The sequence below is a fragment of the Eubalaena glacialis genome, chromosome 18 (assembly GCF_028564815.1).
Source record: "Eubalaena glacialis isolate mEubGla1 chromosome 18, mEubGla1.1.hap2.+ XY, whole genome shotgun sequence".
Classification (NCBI taxonomy): domain Eukaryota; kingdom Metazoa; phylum Chordata; class Mammalia; order Artiodactyla; family Balaenidae; genus Eubalaena; species Eubalaena glacialis.
The window spans coordinates 52,307,480-52,333,356 of NC_083733.1; the positions used below are offsets into that span (position 1 = coordinate 52,307,480).

Sequence of the window (25,877 nt, forward strand, 5' to 3'; positions counted from 1 at the left end):
CTTCCTGTCTTAGGTGTGGGACGACCCCCAGCCAAGAACAGCTGCCAAGATTGCCAGAGAGAAAGCAAACATATTTTAGGTTGTTTCTCTTCCTGTTTGTGGGTGGTTGTTATCCTATCTATCTATCTATCTATCTATCTATCTATCTATCTATCTATCTATCTACTATTAGAGTAAGTAATGTCCTTTAGCTGACCCTGGACTCCAGTGTATTATTTAAATCTTGAAAGCTCAAGTGGTCAGGAAAGGATGGAACGGTTATTTAAGAAGTACCTTTGAGGGCAGAGAGCTCCCTCTGAGCTCCTTTTCAGAAGGCTGGAGATCCTAGGTAGGACTGATTACATAAGTAATGTGATAAACACTTTTGTGGGTACACTGTTGTCTGCATTGGGATTACTTGCCTAGAATAGATACTTGGAACATTACTGCTTTCAAGAGTGTTTTTGTTTGTTTGTGAGGATGTTAATAACACCAAACTGCTCTTCCTGACAGGATGTACCAACTTACACTCATTACCAGTAAAATATACACAAATATACACCACAGTCTTGCCAATATTTCCATTTACAAATGGTAGGTGATGTGATCAGTGAAATGTAATACCTTACTGTTGATTTAATTTATTTTCCTTTCTCAGAGTGGAAGATCATTTTTCACCAGATGGCTCCTCTGGATATTTGCTCCTTCCAAACCACTTGCCCCTACCTGTGCCTCCCCACCCCCAGCCTGGGTCTGAGAGGTGGAAGGAGGGAGGAGTAGTTGGGTCGGACACTGCTCCCCTGACAGCTGAGAATGTGCCACAGTGAGCTCCTCAGCAATGTTGAGGCCAGAGCCCTGGTCAGTCTGCACCGGGACCATTCCCCATTCAGGCTTCCTGTTCCCTGAGACACTGTGGGTGCCTTCCTGGAATCCTCTGAGGAGGGAGGTGCCTGGAAATAAGAGAACTCTTCCACTCAAGGTTGTTTTCCTGGATCCACAGGTCCTGACAGATAATGGTTTGCTTTTCTTTCCTACAAGCTGTTTGAAATGTATGACAAGGGCTTTGTAGCTTGTATTTTGGGGGACAAAGCCCTAGTCACCTCTCGTTCCCCTCCCCCACCATATGGCCCCAAGGCCCTATCCCGTCCCAGGACTGGCGCCTCACCCAAGCCCCTGTGGGCAGGTGCTGGAAAAAGGAGGAGTCCTCACATCTCTTGGTGACTGCCTGTGGGTCACAGCTGAGGCTTCCCCGCCCACTGGCTTAGCCCGAGGCCTGTTTCCGGCCTCGCCTGGCCTTGGGCGCTTGTGAACGGCGACCAGCCTTGGGGACCAGTCTCCATCCAGCCCCAGCTCCTAGTACAAGGCGCCTTCCCCACCAGGCAGGTGGGGGCACCCGAAACCAGTGCGCAGCCACATGGCCCTGGGACACGCTAGGATCTCGGGGTCACGCTAGATGCTGGGGTCGCATCTAGTGGAGACGCGCAGTGGTCTCCAGTGTCCTGGGGCAGATGGGTGCAGCGCTTCTGCCCAAGGCCGAACTTGTTCGGCCCAGCGCCTGAAACCGTGGCGGCGTTGGGAAGCAAGATGGGGGAGGATGTGGGAAACGTTTGTCAACTGCTCATATTTCGCTGGCCGGGACTGGGGGAGCCGCCTCCAGCTCAGCCCGCGGGGATACGGGATCTTTCCAGAGGCCCGACGGTCGGGGCGCACAACGGAGCCCGGGCCGCCCCAACCCCCGCCCCGCGGCGCCACAGCTGGCCGCTCCGCCACTCGAGCGCCAGCTCCAAGCCGCACGCCCCGGCGGCCCAGCCCAGGCTCCGCGCCCCTCCGAGCTCGCGGCGAAGCGCGGACACCGCGGCTCCGCCGCCGCCACTCCCCCCACATTCCAGAGGCCGCAGCGCCGTCTCCTTCCTCGCATTCCTGCCCCCACAAAGGAGTCCCTCCGCCCCCCGCACAGCCGCAGGGAGGAGGGGACGCGGCCCGGCGCCTCCGAGCGCACATTCCTCCGCCGCGCGCGCCACCGAGCGGAGCGCCGCGGCCCCCGGACCGCGCGTGGCCCGCAGAGCGACCCCGGCCCGGCGCCGGCCCCGCCCCGCGCCCAGGGGTCCCGGGGCGGGCTCCGGGCTTCGGGCGGACGATGCGGCGGCGCGGCCGGAGTGGCGGCGGGAAGCGGAGGCGGAGGTGACGCGCCGGGGCCGGCGGGCCGGGCCATGCAGCGCTCCCGGGCGGCCGCGGACGAGGCGGCTCTGCTCCTGGCCGGGCTGGCCCTGCGGGAGCTGGAGCCGGGCGGCGACTCTCCGGGCCGGGGTCGGCGGGGGCCGCGGCCCGGGCCGGGAGACGAGGCGGCGCAGGCGTTGGGCCGCAGAGGGCAGGGCAGCGGCGGCGGCGGCCCCGAGGCCGGGGTGGACGGACTGAGCCGCGGGGAGCGAGGCCCGCGGCGCGCGGCGGCCCCCGAGCTCAGCGCGCAGCCGGCGGGCAGCCCGCGGGCCAGCCTGGCGGGCTCCGACGGAGGCGGCGGCGGCGGCGGCAGCGGCAGCGCCCGCTCCAGCGGAATCAGCCTGGGCTACGACCAGCGCCACGGCAGCCCGCGCTCGGGCCGCTCGGACCCGCGCCCGGGCCCCGGGCCGCCGTCGGTGGGCAGCGCGCGCTCCAGCGTGTCCAGCCTCGGCTCCCGCGGCTCGGCCGGCGCCTACCCCGACCTGCTCCTGCCCGGCGCCTGCTCCGCGCCGGCTCGCTCCCCGGAGCCCGCCGGGCTGGCCGCTTTCGCTCTGCCTTCGCTCCAGCTGCCCCCGGGCCGGGAGGGCGCCCCGAGCTCGGCGGAGCGGCGGCTGGAGGCGCTGACCCGAGAGCTGGAGCGGGCGCTGGAGGCGCGCACGGCGCGGGACTACTTCGGTGAGCGAGCGCGGCCGCGCGGCCCGCGCGCCCGGGCCCCGGGCCTCCGCTGTCCTCGTCGGGGGTCGGGGACGACCTCCGGGTAGGCGGCCGGTTCGGCCGAGGAGAGCGCTGGGTGGGCCCGGGGCTGGGCTTCGGACGAGGGACCGGGCTGCAAAAAGCGTGTCTCCCTCCCGTGGGGCTGGGGAGCTGGCGACGTTTGTTCCCGCAGACGGAGTGTGTGTGTGAACCTCCAGGTCTAGGGCTTGTTTAGGACAGTGGCTTAGCCTCTGGGTCTCCGGGCCGGGAGTTCTGGCAAAGTCAGTGGATGCGTTGCCCCTAACTTAGAGAAAAAGTCACGTTAATAGGCAGAAGAAGCTATTTTTGAATAATTTCTTCTTAACCCTTGGCAGTTACCTCAGCTCATCGTACTCGATGCTTTGTGATCAGCTGGTCAGCCGAAGCTGTGTGTTTCCCTTCCCCTAGCAGTACGGGCTGTGAACAGGGGCAGGGAGGTCGCGTGGCCTGAATACCACCGGAGCCCGCCTGACCTGAGGCTTTGATAATGGTAGTGGCTGGAAGTAGAGTCTTTGAGGGAGGAGAAGCCCACGCTGGGGGAAAGGGGGGGAGACTAAGCTGGTCATACTGGGCTGTCCTTGCTCTCGGCTGTGCTGTGTATATGGGATGTTTCCGAAGGGAATCCTGCTTCACATCATTTGCAAAGACCACCAGTCTCTGACAGCCTCCCTTTCCCAGTCTGACCTTGGCCCTTGGATCCCAAGTCCTTTGGACAACTTGAGGCTTGAGGTTCTGAGAGGAGGCCTGGGGAGGGGCTTCCCTCCCTCCCTTACTGATAAGCAGGCACCTGGCTTTGGAGGGGGTGGTGGTTATCATGTCTGGGACTGAGGCTGTCCTGGAGTTTGTATTTCATGGTTCATTCCAGCTAGCAGCTCAAGACTGCCCTGAACTGGATCTTGAGAAGGAAGGAGGTTGTATGGGACAGGCAATGGGGGCATTGCAGGCTGAGGGAAGAATGTGGGCAAAAGGAGACAAGTAAGGATGTGTACAGTTCCATTATGCTCCCTGGGGTTGCAGCCCAGGAGGGGTCAGGTGGTCAAGGGAGTGTGTAGGCCAAAGGGTTGTCCTGCCTTTGGGAGGGGACCTGCTCATCTAGGAGCATCACGGTGAGAATTTGTGGTCTGGTAGGTCCTGTGGCTGCTGTTAGACCGCCTGGGAGCAGGGAGGGAGTAGGAAGCCTTTGCCTCTCATGCCAGGCAGGTACCAGGAGCAGAAGCTGGGCTGCCTTCTGAAGAGAATGAGATTCCAGCGCTCTCTCCCGGGGATACCGCCCCTTTTCCTGTCCCCACTCGCTGCAGGGCCTGGGCAGGGGTGTGTTCTCTGGGCCTCCGTAGCTACTCCTGAATCTTTGTGTGAAGACCGGGGCAGGTAGTGGGAGAAGTGAAGGGTCTGATGGGTCATCCTTTCTGATGGGACCTGCTGCTCCCGTTGAAGCCACGTGGGTGGGAGTGGGAGGTGAGTGATGATAGATCTTTGGTTTCTTTTTTAAGAGAAGCCAGATCTAGGTAACATTTTCCTGATTTTTAAAAAATATGAGCAGCTATTTGCTTGAACTGCTGATATCTTACTGCCGATATTCCACCTTTTGGAACTATGAAAGTGGCAGTTTCATACAGATCAACCTGAATAATACAACATTTTACAAAAGGAAGTCTGCAGGTAGCATGAGCTCAAGAGATCTCTGATAAACCTCACCCTTGGAGTGTTTTTTCCTCTCTGTCCATCCCTTCTTCTTGGCGCTGGCACCCGCTCACCTCCTGGCTGCTCTCTGTCTTTCATGGACATCTCTCCTGACCAAGTTCTGCTGCCATGAGCCAGCCAACAGCCTCAGGCCTCCAGAACCTCATTAACTTTGGTGACCTCTCTGCCTTCTCTTCAGCCACCCACCCCCAAGGCCACACCCTGGATTTGCCTCGCTTCAGCTGTCTTCAGTTCTGGTTGCTGCCTGCGTCTCACCACTACCTCTGATTCCTCTAGTTGCTATCTGCCCTGCAGAACCCTGGCTCCAAGTCAGTGCTGCAGCCCCCTTTTCTATTGCTGTATTAGGCCGCAGAGTGATGGTCTTTAACCTTGGTGCTCTTCTGGGCACCACCCATCACTCTTAGCCTTGGTCAGTTCCCTCTTTCAGTCCCTCAACAGCCTGCCTCTCTCCTCGGCCCTGCCCGTGCTTTCTACTTTGCTGAGAATAATGGGGTCAGCAGTTGCAGTCTTGGCTTCCTGTCCCTTCCCTGAAGGCTCTCGAGTCCATGTCCAGGTCTGAGGATGAAGGTCCTTCCATCTGCAACCTCTACCTCCTCCATCTTCAGCTTTCCTCTTTCCACTGGCCCTTTTCTTTTGGTTATAAATATGTATAAGGGTCTTTCATTAAGCAACAACAAGAAAAATAAGAAAAAACAACAAACCCAAACCTATATGGCCCCAAGGTCTCATCCACCCTTTCATCCCATCTTCTCATCCTAGTGTCTGGTTGACACATCGTCTTTGCTTATCCGCTTTCGATCTCCCCTCAGCCATCTCTGTCTCCTCCCACTGGACTGACCCAGCTCTTGCTCAGCACCCTGGCGATGCCTCAGCCTCAGCCCCAGACACCAGAGGGCATTTGCCAGGTCTTGTTGGTCTGGATCTTACTGCATCCCAAAGGTGGAGTCAACTCTCCTCCGAAACAGTCTGCTGCCTGGATTTTGGAGGTACCTCATGGTCCTGGTTGTCCTTCTTCAGTGTATTTTCATTAAAGTGGTGCAAGCTCATACTTAGCAAAAAATCAAACAGAACCGAAAAACAAATAATACAAGTTCATAACTTCCCCTCTGACCCATCCTTCTGTTCTGCTTCCAATAAGCAGCCGACTTTTGCTCCTTGCATTTTCTGGTAACTTAGTCAAATGACAAGGTCACGTTTTCAAAGTTGATGGACAAGAGTGAAGGTGTGAGGGTGGGTCATTTTCGCTTTAGAAAGATAAGTCTGGCTGCAGTTTTGGGGATGGATTATCGGGGGCCAGGGTGGGATGCTGTGAGGAGGCTGTTGAAGCAGCAAGTGGGATGAGAATTGATGACGTTGAATCGGGCCAGTGGGAGTGAGGGGAGGGAATGAAGTCCAGAGTAGGGAACAGAGGAACCCGATTCAGAGTTGGAGGTGAGAAAGACAGGGTAGACCTGGATGCTTCCTGAAACCTGGCTATGCGAAAGTGCCATTTTCTGAGCAGGAACCCAGAGCTCTCTTCTGGACCTGAGGTGGTCTGGGGCCATCTGGGAGGTGGATTAGTGGCTCAGGAGCGGGATCCAGGCTGGGCAGAGTGCCAGGAGCCTCGGCAGGGGTGAGCGTTTGGGAGTAGATGGCACTTCCCCGGGAGACGGGGTAAAGCCACGTGTGGAGACCTGTAGACGTGGTGTGTTTGGCTTTCAAATTCTCAAAACATTTAAGTTAACAATTAATTTCAGTATGGAAGGATTTCATGCACAAATCTAGATTTCTAGCTTTTCTTGAAAAATCAGAATCTTTAGAAGTGCTGGCCCTTCATTCCTCCCCGGTAGCCGTCAGTGGAGCTGAGGCGTGTCTGTGACCTCCGGCGGCCATGGCTCTCTTCTCCATTCACCTGGGTGCCCACCAGCCATTTTTACATTCCTGCCTGGTTTGAGGGCATCTGAACTGTCTCTCCTTCCCCTGGGGAGACTGAGGCATGGGAGACCCAGGACTGAGCAAGGGAATACCCAGTAGAACTGGGAAGAGAGAAGAACTAGAAAGCCAGGTGCGGGTCATATTCTGGAGACCCGAGAGGAGGAGAGGGCCCCCTTTAGCAAGATCAGAAGAGAAAGTCCATAAATCTGCACCGTTAGGAGACGACAGGATGTGGACTAAGCTTGCTTTCTTGACTGAGGGCAGGGGGAAAATGGGGTGGCTGATGGGGGAGGGAGGTTTTTTTTAAGGTGGGAGACGCTCAGCCATGGTAAATGTTAAGGAGAGAGATCTGGTGGAAAGCAGGAAGGAGAGGGTGAGGGCAGCATGTCCTGAAGCAGCCAGAAGACTTAGGGTCCAGGGGGCAGGTGGGGCCCATCTCCATGCCCTTTGTGGCATGGGAGACCTTTGGTGAGTCTGTGAGAGGTCCTCTGATGTCTGGGCTGGCCACCTGCAGTTTCCAGGGTCTCCAGGAGGGCTGGCGAGAGAGTTCCCTAAGGCTAGTGCTGGCCTTTGCCCTGGCATTGCTGGTCACCACTCTCCTTACCACCCCTCCCCTGCCTGCCAAGCACCCCACCCTGGGGTGGTCCCCAAGTCCACCCAGTTATTCCCTGCAGAGCAACTTCCCTGTCTTATTTTCTTTAGACCTTTGCTCAGATATCACCTTGTCACTGGGGCCTTCGCTGACCATCCTCTTTGAAAATCACACACTCAGACATATTCTTAATCAGCCTTCTTTTCCTCCATAGCACTTGTTTCTACCTGAGATGTGATTTACCTATCATCTATCTCTCTCCACTGGAATACAGGCTCCTTGAGGGGGGGGATTTGTTTGGTGCATTGCAGAATCTCTGGCACCTAAACTATGTGGGGTGTCAGTGTCCATGTGTTGACTGAACAAGAGAATAAATTGACCTTATTGTACAGATAAGGGAGGTGTGGCTGGGAGGGTCAGGGACTCTGCCCTGGTTGTGCCTTTGTGGTCTTCATTCTTTTTGGTTCATAGACAGCAGAAAGGATTTTCCCTCTGTCCACGAGCAGATCAAGGTGAAGGGGCTTAGAGCAACTTTCCAGGTATAAACATGTCATTGTAATTTTGATGGTGTGGACAGTGTCAGTTAGCTCTGACTTGCCAGGTGCTCTGCTAAACTCTTTGAGTCCTCCAACAACAGCAGCAAACGCTAAGTAGTGGTACCCTTCCTGTCCCCATGTTAGCCATTAGTAATGGAGCGATGGAGGCCTATGGAATTTCCTTGCCCAAGATCACGTGGCTGGGCAGCATTAGGGCTGGGGGTCGGATGCACGTCCATTCAAGTCCACAGTCCTGGTGCTGATCGCTGCTCTCTCCTGCCTCTTCTTCCATAGGTATTTGCATCAAGTGTGGGCTTGGCATCTATGGAGCGAGGCAGGCGTGCCAGGCAATGGGGAGCCTGTATCACACCGATTGCTTCACCTGCAACTCCTGTGGTAGGTAACCTCTCCCCTGTCCCTCTTGTACTGTGGATCCCCTTGCACCTAAGTCCCAGGCACAAGGACCACCCAGCTCTGGCCCAGGCTGGAGTGTGGAGGAGGCTGAGTTGTGGCCCCTTTTCTTCTGGCCTAGTCTGCTTGAGAGGCCCAGGCTCCTGGGGAGATCTGCTGGGCCCTGGGGAGGGAGGCGTGAAGCCAGGGAGGAGCCTTTTGCTGGCCACAGGGAAAGGCTGCCCTTCTAGCCCTTGGCTTTGGAACCTCTGTCCTGGGCAGGGTACTGATGTCTCTTGGTTGCCTGGGTGGGGCTCGTGGAGCCAGAGATGTGCCTTCTGCCTGCCTGGATATGGGGCTAATATTTTTTTCCCTACAGTATATTGTTTGTCCTAATTTTACAGACTGTATAAAATATAAATGTTATAATTTAACCTAGACAAAGTTATAAAAAGAAAAAAGTAACTATAATCCAACCGACCTAATAAGTCTGCACTCTTGATCTTCTTACTGTTCTTTCATGCTTTGCCCTGAGAAGACATCTTTTATTTATATACACAAAACATTTTAATACAAAACATTTTATTTTATAAAAGTGTAATATGACTTTGTTATAAAGCAGAAACTAACACACCAGTGTAAAGTAATTATACTCCAATAAAGATGTTAAAAGAAAGAAAAGTGTGATATGTACACAGTGTTAAGTCAGATAGTCCTGAGAAGCTGTTTTTGCAATAGCAAAAAACCACTTATCTTTCTACCCCTGTCTTGTTCCCCAGGGGCAGCCACTTAGTATTTTTTAGCAACTTCATCTAGTAGGCACCTCCATGTTCTAACAGCATACACTGCTGTTTCTTGATTATCAATTTTAGAAATGATTTACTTATGTTTGCTGTGGTAGATGAGGAATAGGTTCTTAGGCTGACTGTTCTCCCCTCTCTCCTTCCGTCTTCTCAGTGTAGTCATCATAAGTTGTGATTAAGTCAATAAGCCAGGTTTATATTACTATAATATATGACTATGTAAATATTATTCACTGCAGAACCAAGAATTATACTGGGGTTATATCTCCTTTTTTCTATAGTCATTTACTTTTCCTGGAATTTTCTTTTTTAACCTTTTTTTCTCCTCGCATTGTCTTGACTTATCATATCCTTCAGTTTCCTCTCCCCACTCCAGTTGCCCCATTTTAGTAGGCATTCTTTTGAGTTCCCCCTTGGAGCCCCTGGCCTCTCCTTAGTCTGAGCCAGTTGCTCTCTGGACCCCTGTGGAGTGTTCATTCTGTGCCTTCCCATGTATATTGGTTGGATTGAATCCACTGTCTCCAAGAAGCTTTCAGCTGCAGATTACAGAAAAGCTGCTGAGGAGGCTTAAACTCTAAGAATATTTCTTGACTCATTGAACTGGGAGCCCAGAGATAGGGCTGGCTTCAGGCTGGGATTGATCTAGTGGCTTAGGCCCTATGAATAGCTTGGCTGTGTTTCCCTTGGGTTTGGCTTTATCCTTAGGGCAACTTCTCTTATGGTAGTGAAATGTCTGAGGCAGCTTGAGACTTCCACTGGGACACCACTGGTCTGGAGGAAGAGGGGCCATTTCTTCTGGTCATGTTTTTGGGGTGGGGAAACTTCTTTTCCAGAAAACATCTAGCAAACATCTTCCTGTATATCATTGGCCAGATCATCTCACACATCCATTCCTGAACCAAGCCCTGTGGCTGGGGGGAGTGCTGTGATTTGATTGACTTACTTGCCTGAGTCTCTGAACCATTATAAGGGAAGAAGAATTAGCTTTATACTAATCAAGCCCATCCATGGATAGGGGAGTGGATTCAGGTTTCCCTTAAACACACCAGGCTGTCTGAGGTAAGGTTGGTTACTGAACACAACTTGGAGAAGTAGGGAGGAATCGAAGCTGTGAAACAACCAAAACTGTCCAGTGTTTTGCTGTAGTTGTCTAAGCAGGGCAATGTGGGAGGTAAATTTTCTGAATTCTGTTGTGTCTAAAATGCCTTTATTCAACCCGCACAATTTGTAGTTTGGGAATAGATTTTCAAATTGGAAATAATTTTCACTAAGCATTTTGAAGTCATAGATTTATCTTCCAGAAGCCATGGTTGCTGCTCAATTCTGATGCCATTCTGATTCTCATTTTTGTGTGTGTGATCCATTTTTTTCCTTTTGGGAGATCTCAGGAAGAGGGCTATCATTGAGCAAATCCTGTAATAGCCTCTGGAAAGGGCTGTGAACTGCACAGTTGCAGGGGGTGCCACTTACATAGATACAACAGGAATGGTGCTCCTGAAATTGTGCATTGCAGCTACTTGACTTAGGATGCTTTATTTATGTTTGGTGTAGGCTTTGTGCCATTGGTTATGCTGCGTACGCAAAGAGCCCCATTAGACTGGAGACTTGCCCTTCGGTTCTGGGAATTTTTCTGGTATTCTTTATTTATTCCCTTCTTCTTTCCACTGGTACTGAATTCAACAGTGTGTGAATCAAGATAATATATTATGACCAAGTTGAGCTTATCTGAAGAATACTAGTGGAGTCACAATAGAAAATTCGTTAATGTAACTCACCTCATTAACAAACTAAAGAAGAAAAACTGTATAATCATCTCAATAGGAGTAGAACAAGCAGTCAATAAAATCTGACATTCAGATTTTAGCAAACTGGAAATAAAAAGGAACTTTCTCAACCTGATAAAAGTTGGTTACTAAAAATCTATGCAAACATCATACTCAGTGGTGAAATATAAGAAAAATGGACCTTTAAAAGAGGAAAGGACAATGACGCCTGCAACCATGTCTTCTATTCAGCATTGTACTGGAGGTCCTAGTCATTGCAGTAAGACAAGAAAAATAAATATAGCGTAATCATGTAAATATTCGTATACTGTTGAACATGGGTATATAAAATAGTGTTGAGATGTCAGTTTTTTCCAAATTGATCTATAATGCATTGTAATTCCAGTTAAGCAGGTTTTCGTGAATTTGACAAGCTAATTCTAAAATTTAAATGGAAGAGCAAAAGGCTAAGAATAATCAAGATGATCTTGAAGAAGAGTAGGTTGGGCAAACTTCCACTACCAGGTGTCAATATATATTGTATAGTTACATTAATTTATTTCATGTGGTACTGGGGCAAGGATAGACAAATAGACCAACGGAACAGAGTGGAGAGTTTAAAAACAGACCCATGTCTGTGTGAAAACTTGATGGGTGATAGAGACAGCATTGCAGATGGTTCTGGGAAAAGTGGTTATCCATATAAAATAATGAAATTAAATCCAGGTGTATCAGAGACCTAAATGGGTAAAGAAAAACTTGACAATTTTAGAAATAAATATAGAAACGTATCTTTACCAATCTTCTGGTTAAGAAAAAATTTTTTTTCACACAAAAACTGCCAAACTTAAAAGAGGGGATTGACAAATTTGGCTACATTTGAATTAAAAACCTCTGTTGGTTAAAAGACATTGTGAAGCATATGGGAAAACAAACCGTATACTGCCACAAACATAACTGCCAAGGATCATTTTTGTTTGTTTGTTTACAGCATTGCTTTTTTTTTTTTTTTTTTAGTTTTTATTTTTATTGGGCTATAGGGGATGGGTTGGGAAATATCTCTGCGAGTTACGCCCTACTAGGGAAATGTTCATCCTAATTTTCCTGGGATAGCTTTTGGAACTTTTTCTTTTTCTTGGAGCTGCTGCTCTTGCTGGCAGCAGCCTCTTCAGGTCCACTGCTGAGTGGCTCCTCCTTGGAAGAGAATTTCCTCTTTTTCTTGGGGACCCTCTTGTTTCCTGACTCTTCAGGGTCACTAACTGGTTCCTCTTTAGGGAAGGATTTCTTTCTCTTGGGAAGACTTCCACTGCCAGCTGTCTCTTCAAGATCACTACTAACCAGCTCCTCCTTGGAAAAAGATTTCTTCTTTTTGGGTTTGGAGGAGACACATGGGTCTTCCACTCCATTCTCCTGAGGAGCCTCCCGGGGCTTTTGCTTTTTCTTCTTTTTGGGTCTTTCACTTGTCTCCTCACTTTCCTCTGGGGTACAGCATTGCTTTTAATGTCGTGTCCAAGAAATCTTTGTAGTTTCATGTTTTGGACATCTGTTTTTATTTTTTAAGCATATTAAACCTACCTGTTCTGTATTCTGTATCTAATTATCCCAATAGCTGATGACTTTTGAAGTCCTACTTCTATTGTTTATTGTTTCTCCTCACTCTTGGTGATGATACCTTGTTTCCTCATGTGTTTTGTAATTTCTGATTGTGGAAGTCTGTGGGAATTCATTGAGGTGTATGTTGAAGGTGCATTTCCCTAGGGGATGTTTGAAAACTTTATTTATTTATTTGGCCGCTCTGTGTGGCATGTGGGATCTTAGTTCCCCAGCCAGGGATCGAACCCGTGCCCCCTGCAGTGGAAGTGTGGAGTCTTAACCACTGGATCACCAGGGAAGTCCCTGAAAACTTTTTATTAAGGAAAAAACTCGAACAGGGGCAAATATATTTTTTCTTTTATGAGTATTCTTATTACTTATGGACTTGTATTCATGTAATGTATTGCAGTACCATCATTATTCTTTTTGATGTTCATATTGTCTCAAGTTTGGCCAGAGGAAGTCCCTTCCAGTTGACTCCTGTGCCCTTTTGACATGTCCCCATTGTTCTTTGAGCACTTCTTTACTCTGGCACAAGATACATTCGGTTTACCATTGTTTTTGTTTTTAATTTAGTACAATTTACATATAGTGCAGCAAACAGATCTTAAGTATATAGTTCAAAGATTTTGGATAAATGTGTACATTTATGTTACTCACACCCGTAACAAGGTTATAGAAAATTTTAAACACCCGAGAAACTTCCATCTTTCCTTTTTTTCAATTAATCCCCATATGTTCTCCCATCACATCCACTCAACCAGTGTTCTGATTTCTACCATCATAGATTAGTTTTGTCTGTTCTAGAACTTCATATAAATGCAACCATAATAGTATGTACTATTTTCTTTCTCTTTTTTTAAAGAAAATAAATAATTAATTAATTAATTTTGGCTGTGTTGGGTCTTCGTTGCTGCGCGTGGGCTTTCTATAGTTGCAGCGAGCGGGAGCTACTCTTCGTTGCAGTGCGTGGGCTTCTCATTGCGGTGGCTTCTCGTTGCGGAGCAGGGGCTCTAGGCACGCGGCTTCAGTAGTTGCAGCACGTGGGCTCAGTAGTTGTGGCTCACGGGCTCTAGAGTGCAGGCTTAGTAGTTGTGGCGCACGGGCTTAGTTGCTCTGCGGCATGTGGGATCTTCCCGGACCAGGGCTTGAACCCGTGTCCCGTGCATTTGCAGCCAAATTCTCAACCACTGCGCCACCAGGGAAGCTCCGCCTTTTTTTTTTTATCTATGTTGTTACATGTATCAGTAGCTCACTCCTTTTTATTGCTGAGTAGCATTTTTATTGTATGAATATACCACAATTTGTTTATCCATTTAACTGTTGATAGATACTAGGTTGTGCTATGAACGTTCTTGTACAGGTCATTTGTGGACAAATGTTTTCATTTCTCTTGGGTAAATTCCAAGGAATGGAATTTCTGGGTCATAGGCTAAGTGTACGTTTAACTTCATAAGAGACTGCCAAACTATTTTCCAAAGGGGCTGTATCATTTTATACTCCCACTAGAAATGTAAGAGAGTTGGGTTATGCTACGTATTTGCCAACAATTGGTATTTTAGTCTTTTTAGTTTTAGCCATTCTAATGGGTTTGAAGTGGTATCTCACTGTGGTTTTAATTTGCATTTCCCTGACAACTAATGAGGTTTGAGCATCTTTTCTTCTGTTTCTTGGCCATTTATATCTTCTTTTGTGAAGTCTGTTCAAGTCTTTTGCCCAGTTTTTTTTAAAAATAATTTTTAATTTAATTCTTACTCCCTTTTTATTTTATTTTTATTTAAAAAATTTTTTGGCCTTGCCGTGCAGCACGTGGGATCTTAGTTCCCTGACCAGGGATTGAACCTGCAGGCCCTGCACTGGAAGTGTGGAGTCTCAACCACTGGACCGCCTGGGGGAGTCCCTCTTTTGCCCAGTTTTTAAATTGGGAGTTGTCTTTTATTATTTAGTTATAGGAATATATATGGTAAAAGTTCTTTTCAGATGTTTTGTGAATATTTTCTTCCGTTTTTTTTTTGTTTTACGGTTATTATTTTTGTGACTTAAAATTTTTTGTCCCCTGTTAAGTCGTGAAGATAGTCTCCTTTGTCTTTTTCTAGAAGCTTTAGGTTTCTCATGTTTAGGTTGATAACCATTTCATGTTAATTTTTATGTATGGTATGAGGTAAGGAATTGAGTCTTATTCTGTTTTCCATATGAATATATAGTTGTTCCAGCACCATGTGCTGAAAAGACTTTGCTTTCCCACTTGTATGTTTGTTGAAATATTTATGGGTCTATTTTTGCCCTCCATTCTGTTCCACTGATTTTTTTGTCTCTCCTTACCACAATATTACATTGTCTTGATTTCTGTACGTCTTAAAATAGGTAGTGTAAGTTTTCTAGTTTTGTTGATCTTTTCCAAGATTATTTTGGCTATTCTAGGTTCTTTGTATTTCTATATAAATTGAAAAATTGGCACATCAGTTTCCACAAAAAAAATAGAGTGCTGAGAACTTGATTGGGCGGCAGTGAATGTGTAGATCAATTTGGGGAGAATTGATATGAGAACGTTTGAAGCCATGAAGATGGTTGTCGGAACTGTGCAGGGTCCAAGATTTTTCCCTACGTGCAAGCTGACTAGTTAGCCTGCCAGTGTTTCACGGGTGCTGGCTGAAGACGTGACCTTCCTGGGACAGATACAGCACTGCAGGCAGTGTGAGCTTATGTTCACATCGGTTCTGTGTGCCCTCCTTGGTCCCACAGTGGTGACGTGGATGCCAGGTGTGTGCTGCACACGCGGTGGGTCTCTATGTCATGGCTGAGGAACCCTGAGCTCAGGGAACCCCAGGATTTTATAATGGGCTGCCAGCAAAGCTGTCTGACTCTTATCCCAGAGAAGCACATTATCTTTATTTTTACTGAACAGCAAACCAACCTGCCTTCTGCTTCAGAGGGAGATGCTATCTCTGTCTTCTAAGCAGTTTGCTCCACAGATGTCCTTGGAAAGATCCAGAATGAAAGCTGCAAGCCGTTTGAAAGATGTGCAGAAATGGAAGGGATCCAATGGAGAACTGTCTTCCAGCAGTGGTATATCTCTCTATTTATATAGCTCTTTTAAAATTTCTCTCAGCAAAGTTTGGTTTTGCTGAGTAAAGTCAGACACATCTTTCATTAAATTTATCCCTTAGTATTTTATGGGTTTTTTGGGATGCTGTTAAAAATGCATTTTAAAAATTGTAAGTTTAGGAGACTTCCCTGGTGGTGCAGTGATTAAGACTCCGCGCTCCCAATGCAGGGGGCCCGGTTTGATCCCTGCCCAGGGAACTAGATCCCACGTGCATGCTGCAACTAAGAGTTCACATGCCACAACTAAGGAGCCCGCATGCTGCAAGTAAGGAGCTGGTGAGCCGCAACTAAGCAGCCTGCGAGCTGCAACTAAAGGAGCCCGCCTCCTGCAACTAAGACCTGGCACAACCAAATAAATAAATAGATATTAAAAAAAAAAAAGGAATACTGAAGGTGCTAGTAAAATGTATTAAAAATAATAAAAATAAAAATTGTAAGTTTATTTTCCAATCACTTGTTGCTAGAATATAAAAACATTTTTGGTTTTCATATATTGACCACCTATTCTACAGCTTTGCTAAACCTACTTATTAGTTCTAGCAGTTTTTTCATAGATTCCTTATGTTTTTCTGTATAACACAATCATGTCATTTGTGTTCATAGTTTTTCCTTTCTCACCTGTCTTATTGCACTGCCTAGCACGTCTAGTATACTGTTGAATCCTAAGAGGAAAAACATTTAATATTTCACTATTATGTCTGATGTGAGCTGTGGGGCTTTCATCAGGTGGGGGAGGTTCCCTCTTGCTCCTGGTTAGGTGTTGTCATCTCCTGACTCTAATGGGAATGCCTCTCATAGGTCTGCTGGGGCTGTGGCTTTGACAAGGATGCCTTTTTCTTTTAAAGTTTTTGTTCAATTTGTTTAAACTAAAAAAACCCCACATCACTCATTTCTTCCATCCCCAACCCCCTGTGTCTTGCAACCACCAAACTCTTCTCTGTATCTATGAGCTTGTTTTTTTGTTTTTTGTTTTTTAAAAGATTCCACATATAAGAGAGATCATACGGCATTTGTGTTTCTTTGTCTGACTTATTTCACTTAGCATAATGCCTTCAAGGTCCATCAATGTTGTTGCAAATGCCAAGATTTAATTTTCATTCTTTTTACGGCTGAATAATATTCTGGTGTGTGTGTGTGTGTGTGTGTGTAATTTTTTTATCCATTCATCCATCAATGGACACTTAGATTGTTTCCATCTCTTTGTTATTGTAAATAATGATGCAATGAACATAGAGGTGCAGATATCTTTGTGAATTAGTGTTTTTGTTTTCTTTAGATAAATACCCAGAAAGGGAATTGCTGGGTCATATGCTAGTTCTATTTTTAATTTTTTGAGGGACCTCCATACTGTTTTCCACAGAGGTTGTACCAATTTACATTCCCACCAACAGTGAACGAGGGTTCCCTTTTCTCTAAATCCTAACCAACACTTGTACATCTTGTCTTATTGATAATAGCCATTCTAACAGATGTGAGGTCCTTTGTTGTTAATTAATTGACCATATATGTGTGGGTTTATTTCTGGGCTTGCTATTCTGATCCATTGATGAATGTGTCTGTTTTTATGCCAACAGCATACTGTTTAATTACTGTAGCTTTGTAATACAGTTTGAAATCACGAAGCATGATGCCTCCAGTTCTTTTCTTCTTTCTCAAGATTGCTTTGGTTATTTAGGGTCTTTTGCGGTTCCATGTAAGTTTTAGGATTATTTGTTCTAAAAATACCATTGGAATTTTTTTTTTAACATCTTTATTGGAGCATAATTGCTTTACAATGTTGTGCTAGTTTCTGCTGTATAACAAAGTGAATCAGCTATATGCAAACATATATCCCCATATCCCCTCCCTCTTGCGTCTCCCTCCCACCCTCCTTATCCCACCCCTCTAGGTGGGGTCACAAAGCACTGAGCTGATCTCCCTGTGCTATGCGGCTGCTTCCCACTAGCTATCTGTTTTACATTTGGTAGTGTATATATGTCAGTGGTCCTCTCTCACTTCGTCCCAGCTTACCCTTCCTCCTCCCTGTGTCCTCAGGTCCATTCTCTACGTCTGTGTCTTTATTCCTGTCCTGCCCCTAGGTTCATGAGAACTGTTTTTTTTTTTTAGATTCCATATATAGTTGTTAGCATATGGTATTTGTTTTTCTCTTTCTTACTTACTTCACTCTGTATGACAGACTCTAGGTGCATCCATCTCACTGCAAATAACTCAATTTCATTTCTTTTTATGGCTAACATTCCATTGTATATATGTGCCACATCTTCTTTATCCATTCATCTGTCGATGGACACTTAGGTTGCTTCCATGTCCTGGCTATTGTAAATAGTGCTGCAATGAACCTTGTGATACATGACTTATTTTGAGTTATGGTTTTCTCAGGGTATATGCCCAGTAGTGGGATTGCTGGGTCATATGGTAGTTCTGTTTTTAGTTTAGTTTTTTTTTTTTTTTAAATAAATTTATTTATTTATTTATTTTTGGCCACGTCGGGTCTTGTTGCTGCCTGCGGGCTCTCTCTAGTTGCAGTGAGCGGGGGCAACTCTTCGTTGTGGTGCGAGGGCTTCTCATTGTGGTGGCTTCTGTTGTTGTGGAGCATGGGCTCTAGGCACACGGGCTTCAGTAGTTGTGGCTCACGGGCTCTAGGTGAACGGGCTTCAGTAGTTGTGGCGCATGGGCTTAGGTGCTCCGCGGCATGTGGGATCTTCCCAGACCAGGGCTCGAACCTGTGTCCCTTGCATTGGCAGGCGGATTCTTAACCACTGCACCACCAGGGAAGTCCCCTGTTTTTAGTTTTTTAAGGAACCTCCATACTGTTCTCCATAGTGGCTGTTATCAATTTGCATTCCCACCAACAGTGCAACCATTGGAATTTTGATAAGGATTGTGTTGAATCTATAGATTGCTTTGGGTAGTGTGGACATTCTAACAATACTGATTCTTGCAGTCCATAAGCATAGAATATCTTTGCATTTATTTGTGTCTTCTTCAGTTTCTTTCGTTTATGTCTTGTAGTTTTCAATATACAGGTCTTTCACCTCCTTGGTTAAATTTATTCCTAGGTATTTTATTCTTTTTGATGCACTTGTAAATGGACTGTTTTCTTATTTTCTCTTTCTGATAGTTCATTTTTAGTTAAAGAAACACAGCAGATTTTTGTGTATTGATTTTGTATTCTGCAACTTTACTGAATTCATTTGTTCTAACAGTTTTTGATAGAGTCTTTAGGGTTTTCTCTATATAATATGTCATCTGCAAATAGTGACAGTTTTACTTCTTCCTTTCCAATTTGGATGCCTTTTATTTCCTTTTCTTGCTTAATTGCTCTGGCTAGGACTTCCAATACTGTGTTGAATAAAAGTGGTGAGAGTGGACGTCCTTGTCTTGTTCCTGATCCTAGAGGAAAAGCTTTTAGCTTTTCACCATTGTTTATGATATCAGCTGTGGGTTTGTCATATATGGCCTTTATTATGTTGAGATACGTTCCCTCTATACCCGCTTTGTTGAGAGTTTTTATTATGAAAGTATGTTGAATTTCATTAAATGCTTTTTCTATGTCTATTGAGATGATCATAGGATTTTTATCCTTCATTTTGTTAATGTGATGTATCACACTGACTGATTTGCCGATGTTGAACTATCCTGGCATCCTTGGAATAAAGGATCCCTTTTTTTATATTGGGCTCCTTCTCCTGGTGAGAGTTGTACTTCTAACGTTTCTAGATTAAGAAATTCATTCTTGGGCTTCCCTCGTGGCGCAGTGGTTAAGAACCTGCCTGCTAATGCAGGGGACACGGGTTCGAGCCCTGGTCCGGGAAGATCCCACATGCCATAGAGCAGCTAAGCCCCTGAGCCACGACTACTGAGGCCCATGCTCCTAGAGCCTGTGGTCCGCAACAAGAGAAGCCACCGCAATGAGAGAGGCCCGTGCACCACAACGAAGAGTAGCCCCCGCTCGCCACCACTAGAGAAAGCCCACGCGCAGCAACGAAGACCCAACGCAGCCAAAAATAAAATAAAGAGAAAGTAAAAAGAAAAAAAAAAAAAATTCATTCTGTGGAGTCTGCTCTGAATTCCACTGAACTTAAAGCAAATTTTTTTTTTAATTATCAGAACTTCGGTTTACATTTGAGAAACAGGTCTTCATACGTTTGCTTTGACGACCTCTTACCACCGTTTTGTCAACAACATATTCTATTTAATTTTTAAAAAATATTAATTAGTGTAATGATAATAACATAACATTAGAGGGAAATTTAAAAATTTGTCTGCAATCGGCTTCTCATCTGTTGGAGGAGGGTGCTGAGAAATGGCAGCAGGAGCGTCGTCCCTGGTTCCAGCAGTCCAGGGACCCCCTTCTCAACCCTCATCCTTGCAGGGAGACGACTTCGCGGGAAGGCGTTCTACAATGTGGGTGAGAAAGTGTACTGCCAGGAGGACTTCCTGGTGAGTCAAAGCTGTGCCCTGGCTGGTGCCATGGGTGGGAGCAGGGGCGGGGACCCTCCTTCTGATTCATGTGGTGACCTGAGGCCAGGAAGCAGATGCTGGCTGGGCAGCGAGTGCCCCTTTGTCACATAACATCCTGGATCCTGTGTCCCCTCCCAGTACTCCGGGTTCCAGCAAACGGCTGACAAGTGTAGCGTGTGTGGACACCTCATCATGGAGATGGTGAGAACCTCCCCCAGGCTCCTGGAGCCCCTCTGACATGCGCAGAGTCAAGGACCCCACCCTTTCACCTGTTGGAGACCTGCCGGGGGCTCAGAGCCAGAGTGTCTTCTGGGGGCTGTGCTGAGCCTTCCACCTACACTGACCCTTCAGTGCCTCCCGCCCCCAGATCCTGCAGGCCCTCGGGAAGTCCTACCACCCGGGCTGCTTCCGGTGCTCGGTGTGCAACGAGTGCCTGGACGGGGTGCCCTTCACTGTGGACGTGGAGAACAACATCTACTGTGTCCGAGATTATCACACGTGAGTAGCCGGCGCTATGGAGCAGTGTGACTCCCGTGGTTCCCCTGCCTCTCCCCAGGAGTACTTTTCTGGCCTGCCTGTCTGTGCCCTCCATTCTTGGCCTGCTCACTTCTGGCCTCCGCTGTGTGCTCAGTGGTTGGGGCGAGGCGCAGATCTCTGCCTGGAGCCTTCTGTCTCAGTCCTCTCCTCCCCCTGCCTTTGCCTGCACCCCCTCGTCCTAGTGGTGGGGACTCTGGGCTGCCCCATCTAGCTTCTGTCCCGCTGCTCTAGTGGCCAGGCCAGGACTCTTCTGCCTGGAATGGGGGGCTTGGGGTCTCTGCAGAGTCTCCTTCTGCCTATCCGGTACCCATGTGACCAGGTGATCCATTCTCCCTTGCTGTGGCTCCAGGCTCAGCCCTCGGACCTCTGGTCCTGTGCTGCTGCCTTGCATGGGGTTGGTGCTGGGCATCGGTTCCTGGTACTCAGTGTGGAGCCAGGCTTTGCAGGGGTCTCAGCTAGGGGAGGCCCAAGCCTAGACATGAGGGGGCAATGACTGACAGGAAGCATGAGGGAGAGGCCAGGGCAGAACGTGAAGAAGCCATCCTGGAGGAGGTGATGGGGTGGAGGTGAATTGGGGCACCACATAAAAGGCCAGTGCCAAGAAGGCATAGCATAGGATGCTCCTACCCCAACACATCCGCACAAGGAGAGAGGGGGCCTGATGCTCGGGCCACGTCATGGGGCTACTATGGGTGGACCTGTCCTCGTGCCCTTGGCCTCTGGTCACTCAGCTGGTCACTTCTGGTTTCCTTTATTCCTCCAGGGTTTTTGCACCAAAATGTGCCTCCTGTGCCCGTCCTATCCTCCCTGCACAGGTAGGAACCACTCACCTGGAGATGGTCAGGTGCTTGGCCCCGCCTGGCCCTGCTGGTCCTGCCTGGGTTGGCCCCAGGTCTCGGGCCCCAGTGGGAGGGATGAGCAGGCGCCCCTGCCCCCTGTCCCTCTGGGCTGAGGGACGTGTGTTGTGCCCAGTGCACGAACGGTGCAGGTGTCCCCGCATGAGTTAGAGGGAAATGGTGGCCCCTGCTGCTTGGCTGCCCCACTGCCCCCTCAGCTCCGTTGCCCGTCGATGTCAGGACTGGCCCCGGGCTCTGTGAGCCCGCAGCTGAGATGGTGGGGGAGCAGACGAGAGAAGGATGCGGTTTGTGCAGGAGACATCCTCGGGTGGTGCACCTCTCTTCGGCACTGGGTCTTCCACACATGCTGGCCCTGGGGAAGCAGGCCTGGCAGTGGTCTTTCCTGACTCCAAAGAACTGAAAAGAACACGTACGCACACACTGACACCCACGTGACGGCTCCCATCAGCAAGCGTGCGTGCTCTCGGCTGCAGCCGTGGGAGGAGGCCTACGGCACACGCACATCCACTTGTGTGCACCCACTGATGCCTGTTCTGGCCCCATGGGAGCACCCACGTCAGAGCTCACACGGGTGTGAAGGCACAGCCCCCATGACAGGAGCGCATCGTGTAGTTATGTGCCCACCGCCCAGTTCGCCTCAAGCCCTGTCTCTTCCTCCAGGGCTGCGAGACAACCGTCCGTGTGGTGTCCATGGACAGAGACTACCACGTGGAGTGCTATCACTGCGAGGTGAGCCTGGCCCCCCGCAAGGCCGGCGGCCAGGGCAGTCCCCCTCTCACACGGGCCGCCTTCTCCCCAGGTACCCTGGGGGCTCCCCTCCTCTATGGTTCTACCCCATTCACAGAGAATAAAGACAGTCTCTGTCCTCCAGAGAGACAGGTACTCAGGCAGTATTTATACAGGGTTATCATTGCTATCAAGGGGAGTTTTCAGAGCACATAGCAGGCCTTGGAAAATCAAGGAAGGCTTTCTGGGGGAGGTGACACCCAAGCTAAGATTTGAAAGATGAATAAGAGTTAGCCAAGGAGCAGGGAGAAGGGCATTTTCAGGCAATGGAAGCAGAATGTGCTAAGGTGTGAAGGTGAGTGTGCAGTTTTGTTTCACTGGAGAAGGTGGCAGGAGCTGGGGACGAAAGGCCGCTTGAGCTGAGGAGCATGAACTTATCCTGAGGGCAATGGAGAAGGATCGAAAAAGGATGACGCGATGTCACTGAGATTTTAGAAAGGGCACTCACGCAGAGAATGAATGGAGGAAGAGGGAGTAGGGGCTGGGGTTCCCTGAGGAGGCAGGTAGAGTCAAGGTTGTGGCCCTGGGTTCCAGCAAGTAGACTTGAGTTTAGTGTTGGTTAGATGGTACAAGGGACTGGATTTGGTCAGTGATTGGACGTGGGAGTTGAGGGGTTGGAAGGTGTCCATTACGACCCCAGGAGAGAGTGAGGGTGAGAGCAGGAAGGCATTAGATGATCTCACTTTTGGTAGCTGGAGACACCTGAATGGAACTATCCAGGCGGCAGCCGGATGTGCTGGAGTATAAAGACTCTGGTACAGGTGTAGGAGTTTGGGAGTCATTGGCATACATAGCTCTTTCCTCTCTGATACTCTGCCCTGTGGTTTCTAGTTGCCTTTGCCTCCCCAAATTCTCAATTCAGGGAGACCAATGGGCAGCCTGGAAAAATCTCTCCAGGCAGTAACCTGGGGCAATTGTAGGGCTCTCCTTATTAGTTTCCCTTCTCTCAGAGATCACTGGCCTGCCTTGCCTGTTCAGAGTCTGTGAATCATCGTTCATATATTTTGCCCAGTTTGCCATTGTTAAAGGTAGGGCGGGAAATCCAGTCCTTGTTACTGTCATGGCCGGTAGCAGGAGTCCCATCATGGGCATGTACCTGGCCACTGAAGCCAGGGGAGTAAATGAGGTCTTGCAGGAAGAGCTGTAGAGGAAGGAGCGGGGGCTCAGGATAGCCCAGGGAGCTCCAACATTCCGGGGATGCATTCAGGCAGAGCAGCCACACAGGAGGCCTAGAATGAGTGACTGACCAAGAGGTAGGAGAAAAACCAAGTGTTGGGTTTCAGAGCCCCCAGGGAAGAGCAGGCGTGTCAGTGAGAAACCTTCAGTAGGAATCTAGGGTCCATCTGGAACCAGGTTGCCTTGATGGGGGCAAGTGGCCCAAAGGGAATAGGAATCCTGCTGGAGGACCAGGGAAGGGGGATCAGGAGCAGGCATGGCCTGCAGAGGGGCCACAGTTCCTCCAGCAACCGTAGGAGGGCATCCTGCTCTGCCGTCCTGGGGACTGCAGTGTCCCCTTGGGATCGCTAAGCTCAGTCCTTAAGGAAAGGCTGATGCTGAGAGTTCAGGAGCAGGTCAAGCTGCAGGCAGATTACAACCAGCGCCTCGGGGCTGTGAGACATGGCGCTGCTGTCCCCAGGGGAGACCCTTGGATGGGAACAGGGGGCTGTGGCCAGACAGGACATGGAAGACACCTGGGACCTGAGTTGCTTGGGACATGAAGCTCCATCACACCAGCCCAGCTCCATCACCTGTGTGGGGCAGGGCAGATGTTGGTCTCAGGGCCTTTGGGTAACAAGTGTCAAAGCTTCCAGGTTGGAGTTCAGCCCTGGGTGCAGTGAGACTGTGACCAAAGGGGCCTTCTTGGGGTGGGGGGCGAAAGGAAGGAAAAAGTTGTCCAGTAGGTCTTGCCTGGTGCCCTGCTGTCGCTTGCAGCACACCATCCTCCATGGCTGCCCTTCACATTTCCTGCCTGTTAGAGGTCAAACACGAATCACATAACTTGTTAAACAGAAAATTAGCCTATAAAATATCCTGAAGTGGTAAAAATGGTTAAGATAAGGGACATAAAGCAAAACTCCTTGTTTACTTGATGTCTTCAGGTCTTCCGTTCCATTATCTCTTAAGGCCACTGAGGTCAGCCATTTGACCTTCCCCCCCCTTCCCAAGGTCACCAGTGACCCCCATGTGGGGAACCAGGAGATGATTCTCAGTTGTCACTGTCCTAAGCTCACAGCAACTTTCCTAGACTCTCCCTTCTAGACGCCCTCTTCACTGTGCCCTTAGGACAGGCTGTTTTTGGTTTTCCTCTTTTATCTTCCCCTAAAATCTTGGCTCTGCTCCTCTTCTTTCCTCTCTTAAAGTTGGAGCTTCCACAGCTCAGCTGTTTGTTCTCTTCTCTTTTCTAGTTATCTGCACTCCCTGGGAGAAACTCCTGTTGTTTTGTTGTTAAAAACTGTAACATTTTTATGCTGATGCCCCCATTTACTGCCCAGCCCTCTCTCCCAGACTCCAGCCTAGTGGCCGACTACCTCCCTCCTGGCTGGCTCTTTTGGATGTGTTAAGACGCTCTCCAATTCGGGGTGTCCAACACTGGGCTCCTGACCCCCTTCCCCCAAAGAGTAAAGGCCAAAGTCCTCCGGAAGGTGGGCAGGGTCCTACAGATCTCTGATGCACCCCTCCCTTGCTTACTCTGGCGCCGGGACTGTGTTCTTCCCTAGGACTGCGGGCTGCAGCTGAGCGGGGAGGATGGACGCCGCTGCTACCCCCTGGAGGGCCACCTGCTGTGCCGCCGCTGCCACCTGCGGCGCCTCCGGCCAGGCCCACTTCCCTCACCTGCTGTGCACGTCACCGAGCTCTGAGCTGGGGGCGGGTAGCCCGACCCTGGGGGCGTGTCTGTGCGCGCGCAGGCGCGCACGCGCGTGTGTTTCTGTCTGCGTGCACACGCGCGCGTTTTTTCGCTCAGGAGCGCGTGTTATCCTGCGCACGCACGTGTTTTTGCGCGAGTATATTTTTGCGCGCGCGCCGGCGATGGGTGACCCAGGTCAGTGTCGGAGCTCTGTGTCAGGGTGGGCGCGGCCGCCGGCTCCCACCCCACCCCTACTCCCACCAGCCACCGAGCTGCTGTCCGAGGGGCCGGCCCCGCGGCGAAGCTACTAATATTTATTCACCGTCTGTGCCTCCTCAAACGGCTTCCTTTCTTTCGGGCCCTGGCCGCCTCCCGCCCCCACCCCCTCACCCGCCTTCTGTTTCGGGACCCCCTGTGCCCCGTAGCCCCGGGGGCAGGCTCCCAGACCGGCTCTGGGTCACGGGGCTGAAGGTGGCCGTTACCACGTGCAGGGGCGCGGGGTACACGGCCGCCGTCCTCCGACTGGCCTCGGGGCGGGAGTCAGTTTCCCTGTATAGAAGGGGTCTGGGACCCTCTTCAAGAACGCTCCGGGGAGGCGGGGGTTGGCGGAGGGCACGCGTGTTTGTCTCATAAGCGCCTGGCCCACTGGTGGGTGGGAAGGGTTCGTTTGGGAGGGGTCGCAGGAGGGGGTGAGGAATTACACCCTTAGGGAGTGGGGCCTGCGAAGGAGCCCTCCCTTTGGCCATTGTGGTCACTGCGGGTTTTGGCCACCGGGATTCCGATGGGCGTTTTCAGCCTTCATCCCGCCCCGGTCTTCCCATCCCTGGCTCCTCGTTCCCAAACCCTCCCGTCCTCGGCCTCGGGAAAAGAACACCTCGTGCAGAATTCCAGCCACAGGTCTCGGTCGAGAGAGACCGCGAGGGGGCGCCCTGCCCATCTGTTACAGGAAAGCACTGTGTATCGGGCTCCACAACAAAAGCATATGATTTGACTTAAATTAAGTTTTTCCTTTGAGAATGTTTTCATTTTCTTTAAAAGAATATAGTTTTCTTCTAAAAACCTG

At 49.5% G+C, this 25,877-nt stretch overlaps 2 protein-coding genes across 3 annotated transcripts; one reads left to right on the top strand and one right to left on the bottom strand.

Annotated features, from left to right (window-relative positions):
* Positions 1-1,597: 1,597 nt before the first annotated feature.
* On the bottom strand, positions 1,598-2,191 carry LOC133077651 (TMF-regulated nuclear protein 1-like). The gene has a single exon (XM_061172440.1). It carries the CDS (start codon positions 2,189-2,191, stop codon positions 1,598-1,600), a length of 594 nt encoding a protein of 197 aa, XP_061028423.1.
* Positions 2,051-25,877, top strand: WTIP (WT1 interacting protein). Of its 2 annotated transcripts, XM_061172696.1 has the most exons (8): positions 2,058-2,871; positions 7,966-8,067; positions 19,701-19,768; positions 19,928-19,990; positions 20,157-20,287; positions 21,090-21,141; positions 21,844-21,912; positions 24,687-25,877. In XM_061172696.1, exons 1-8 carry the CDS (start codon positions 2,190-2,192, stop codon positions 24,825-24,827), a joined length of 1,308 nt encoding a protein of 435 aa, XP_061028679.1. In that variant the 5' UTR covers positions 2,058-2,189; the 3' UTR covers positions 24,828-25,877. The 2 variants fall into 2 exon arrangements, with proteins under 2 accessions (XP_061028680.1, XP_061028679.1); XM_061172697.1 differs by lacking the exon at positions 21,090-21,141 and having other exon boundaries at positions 2,051-2,871; positions 24,687-24,802.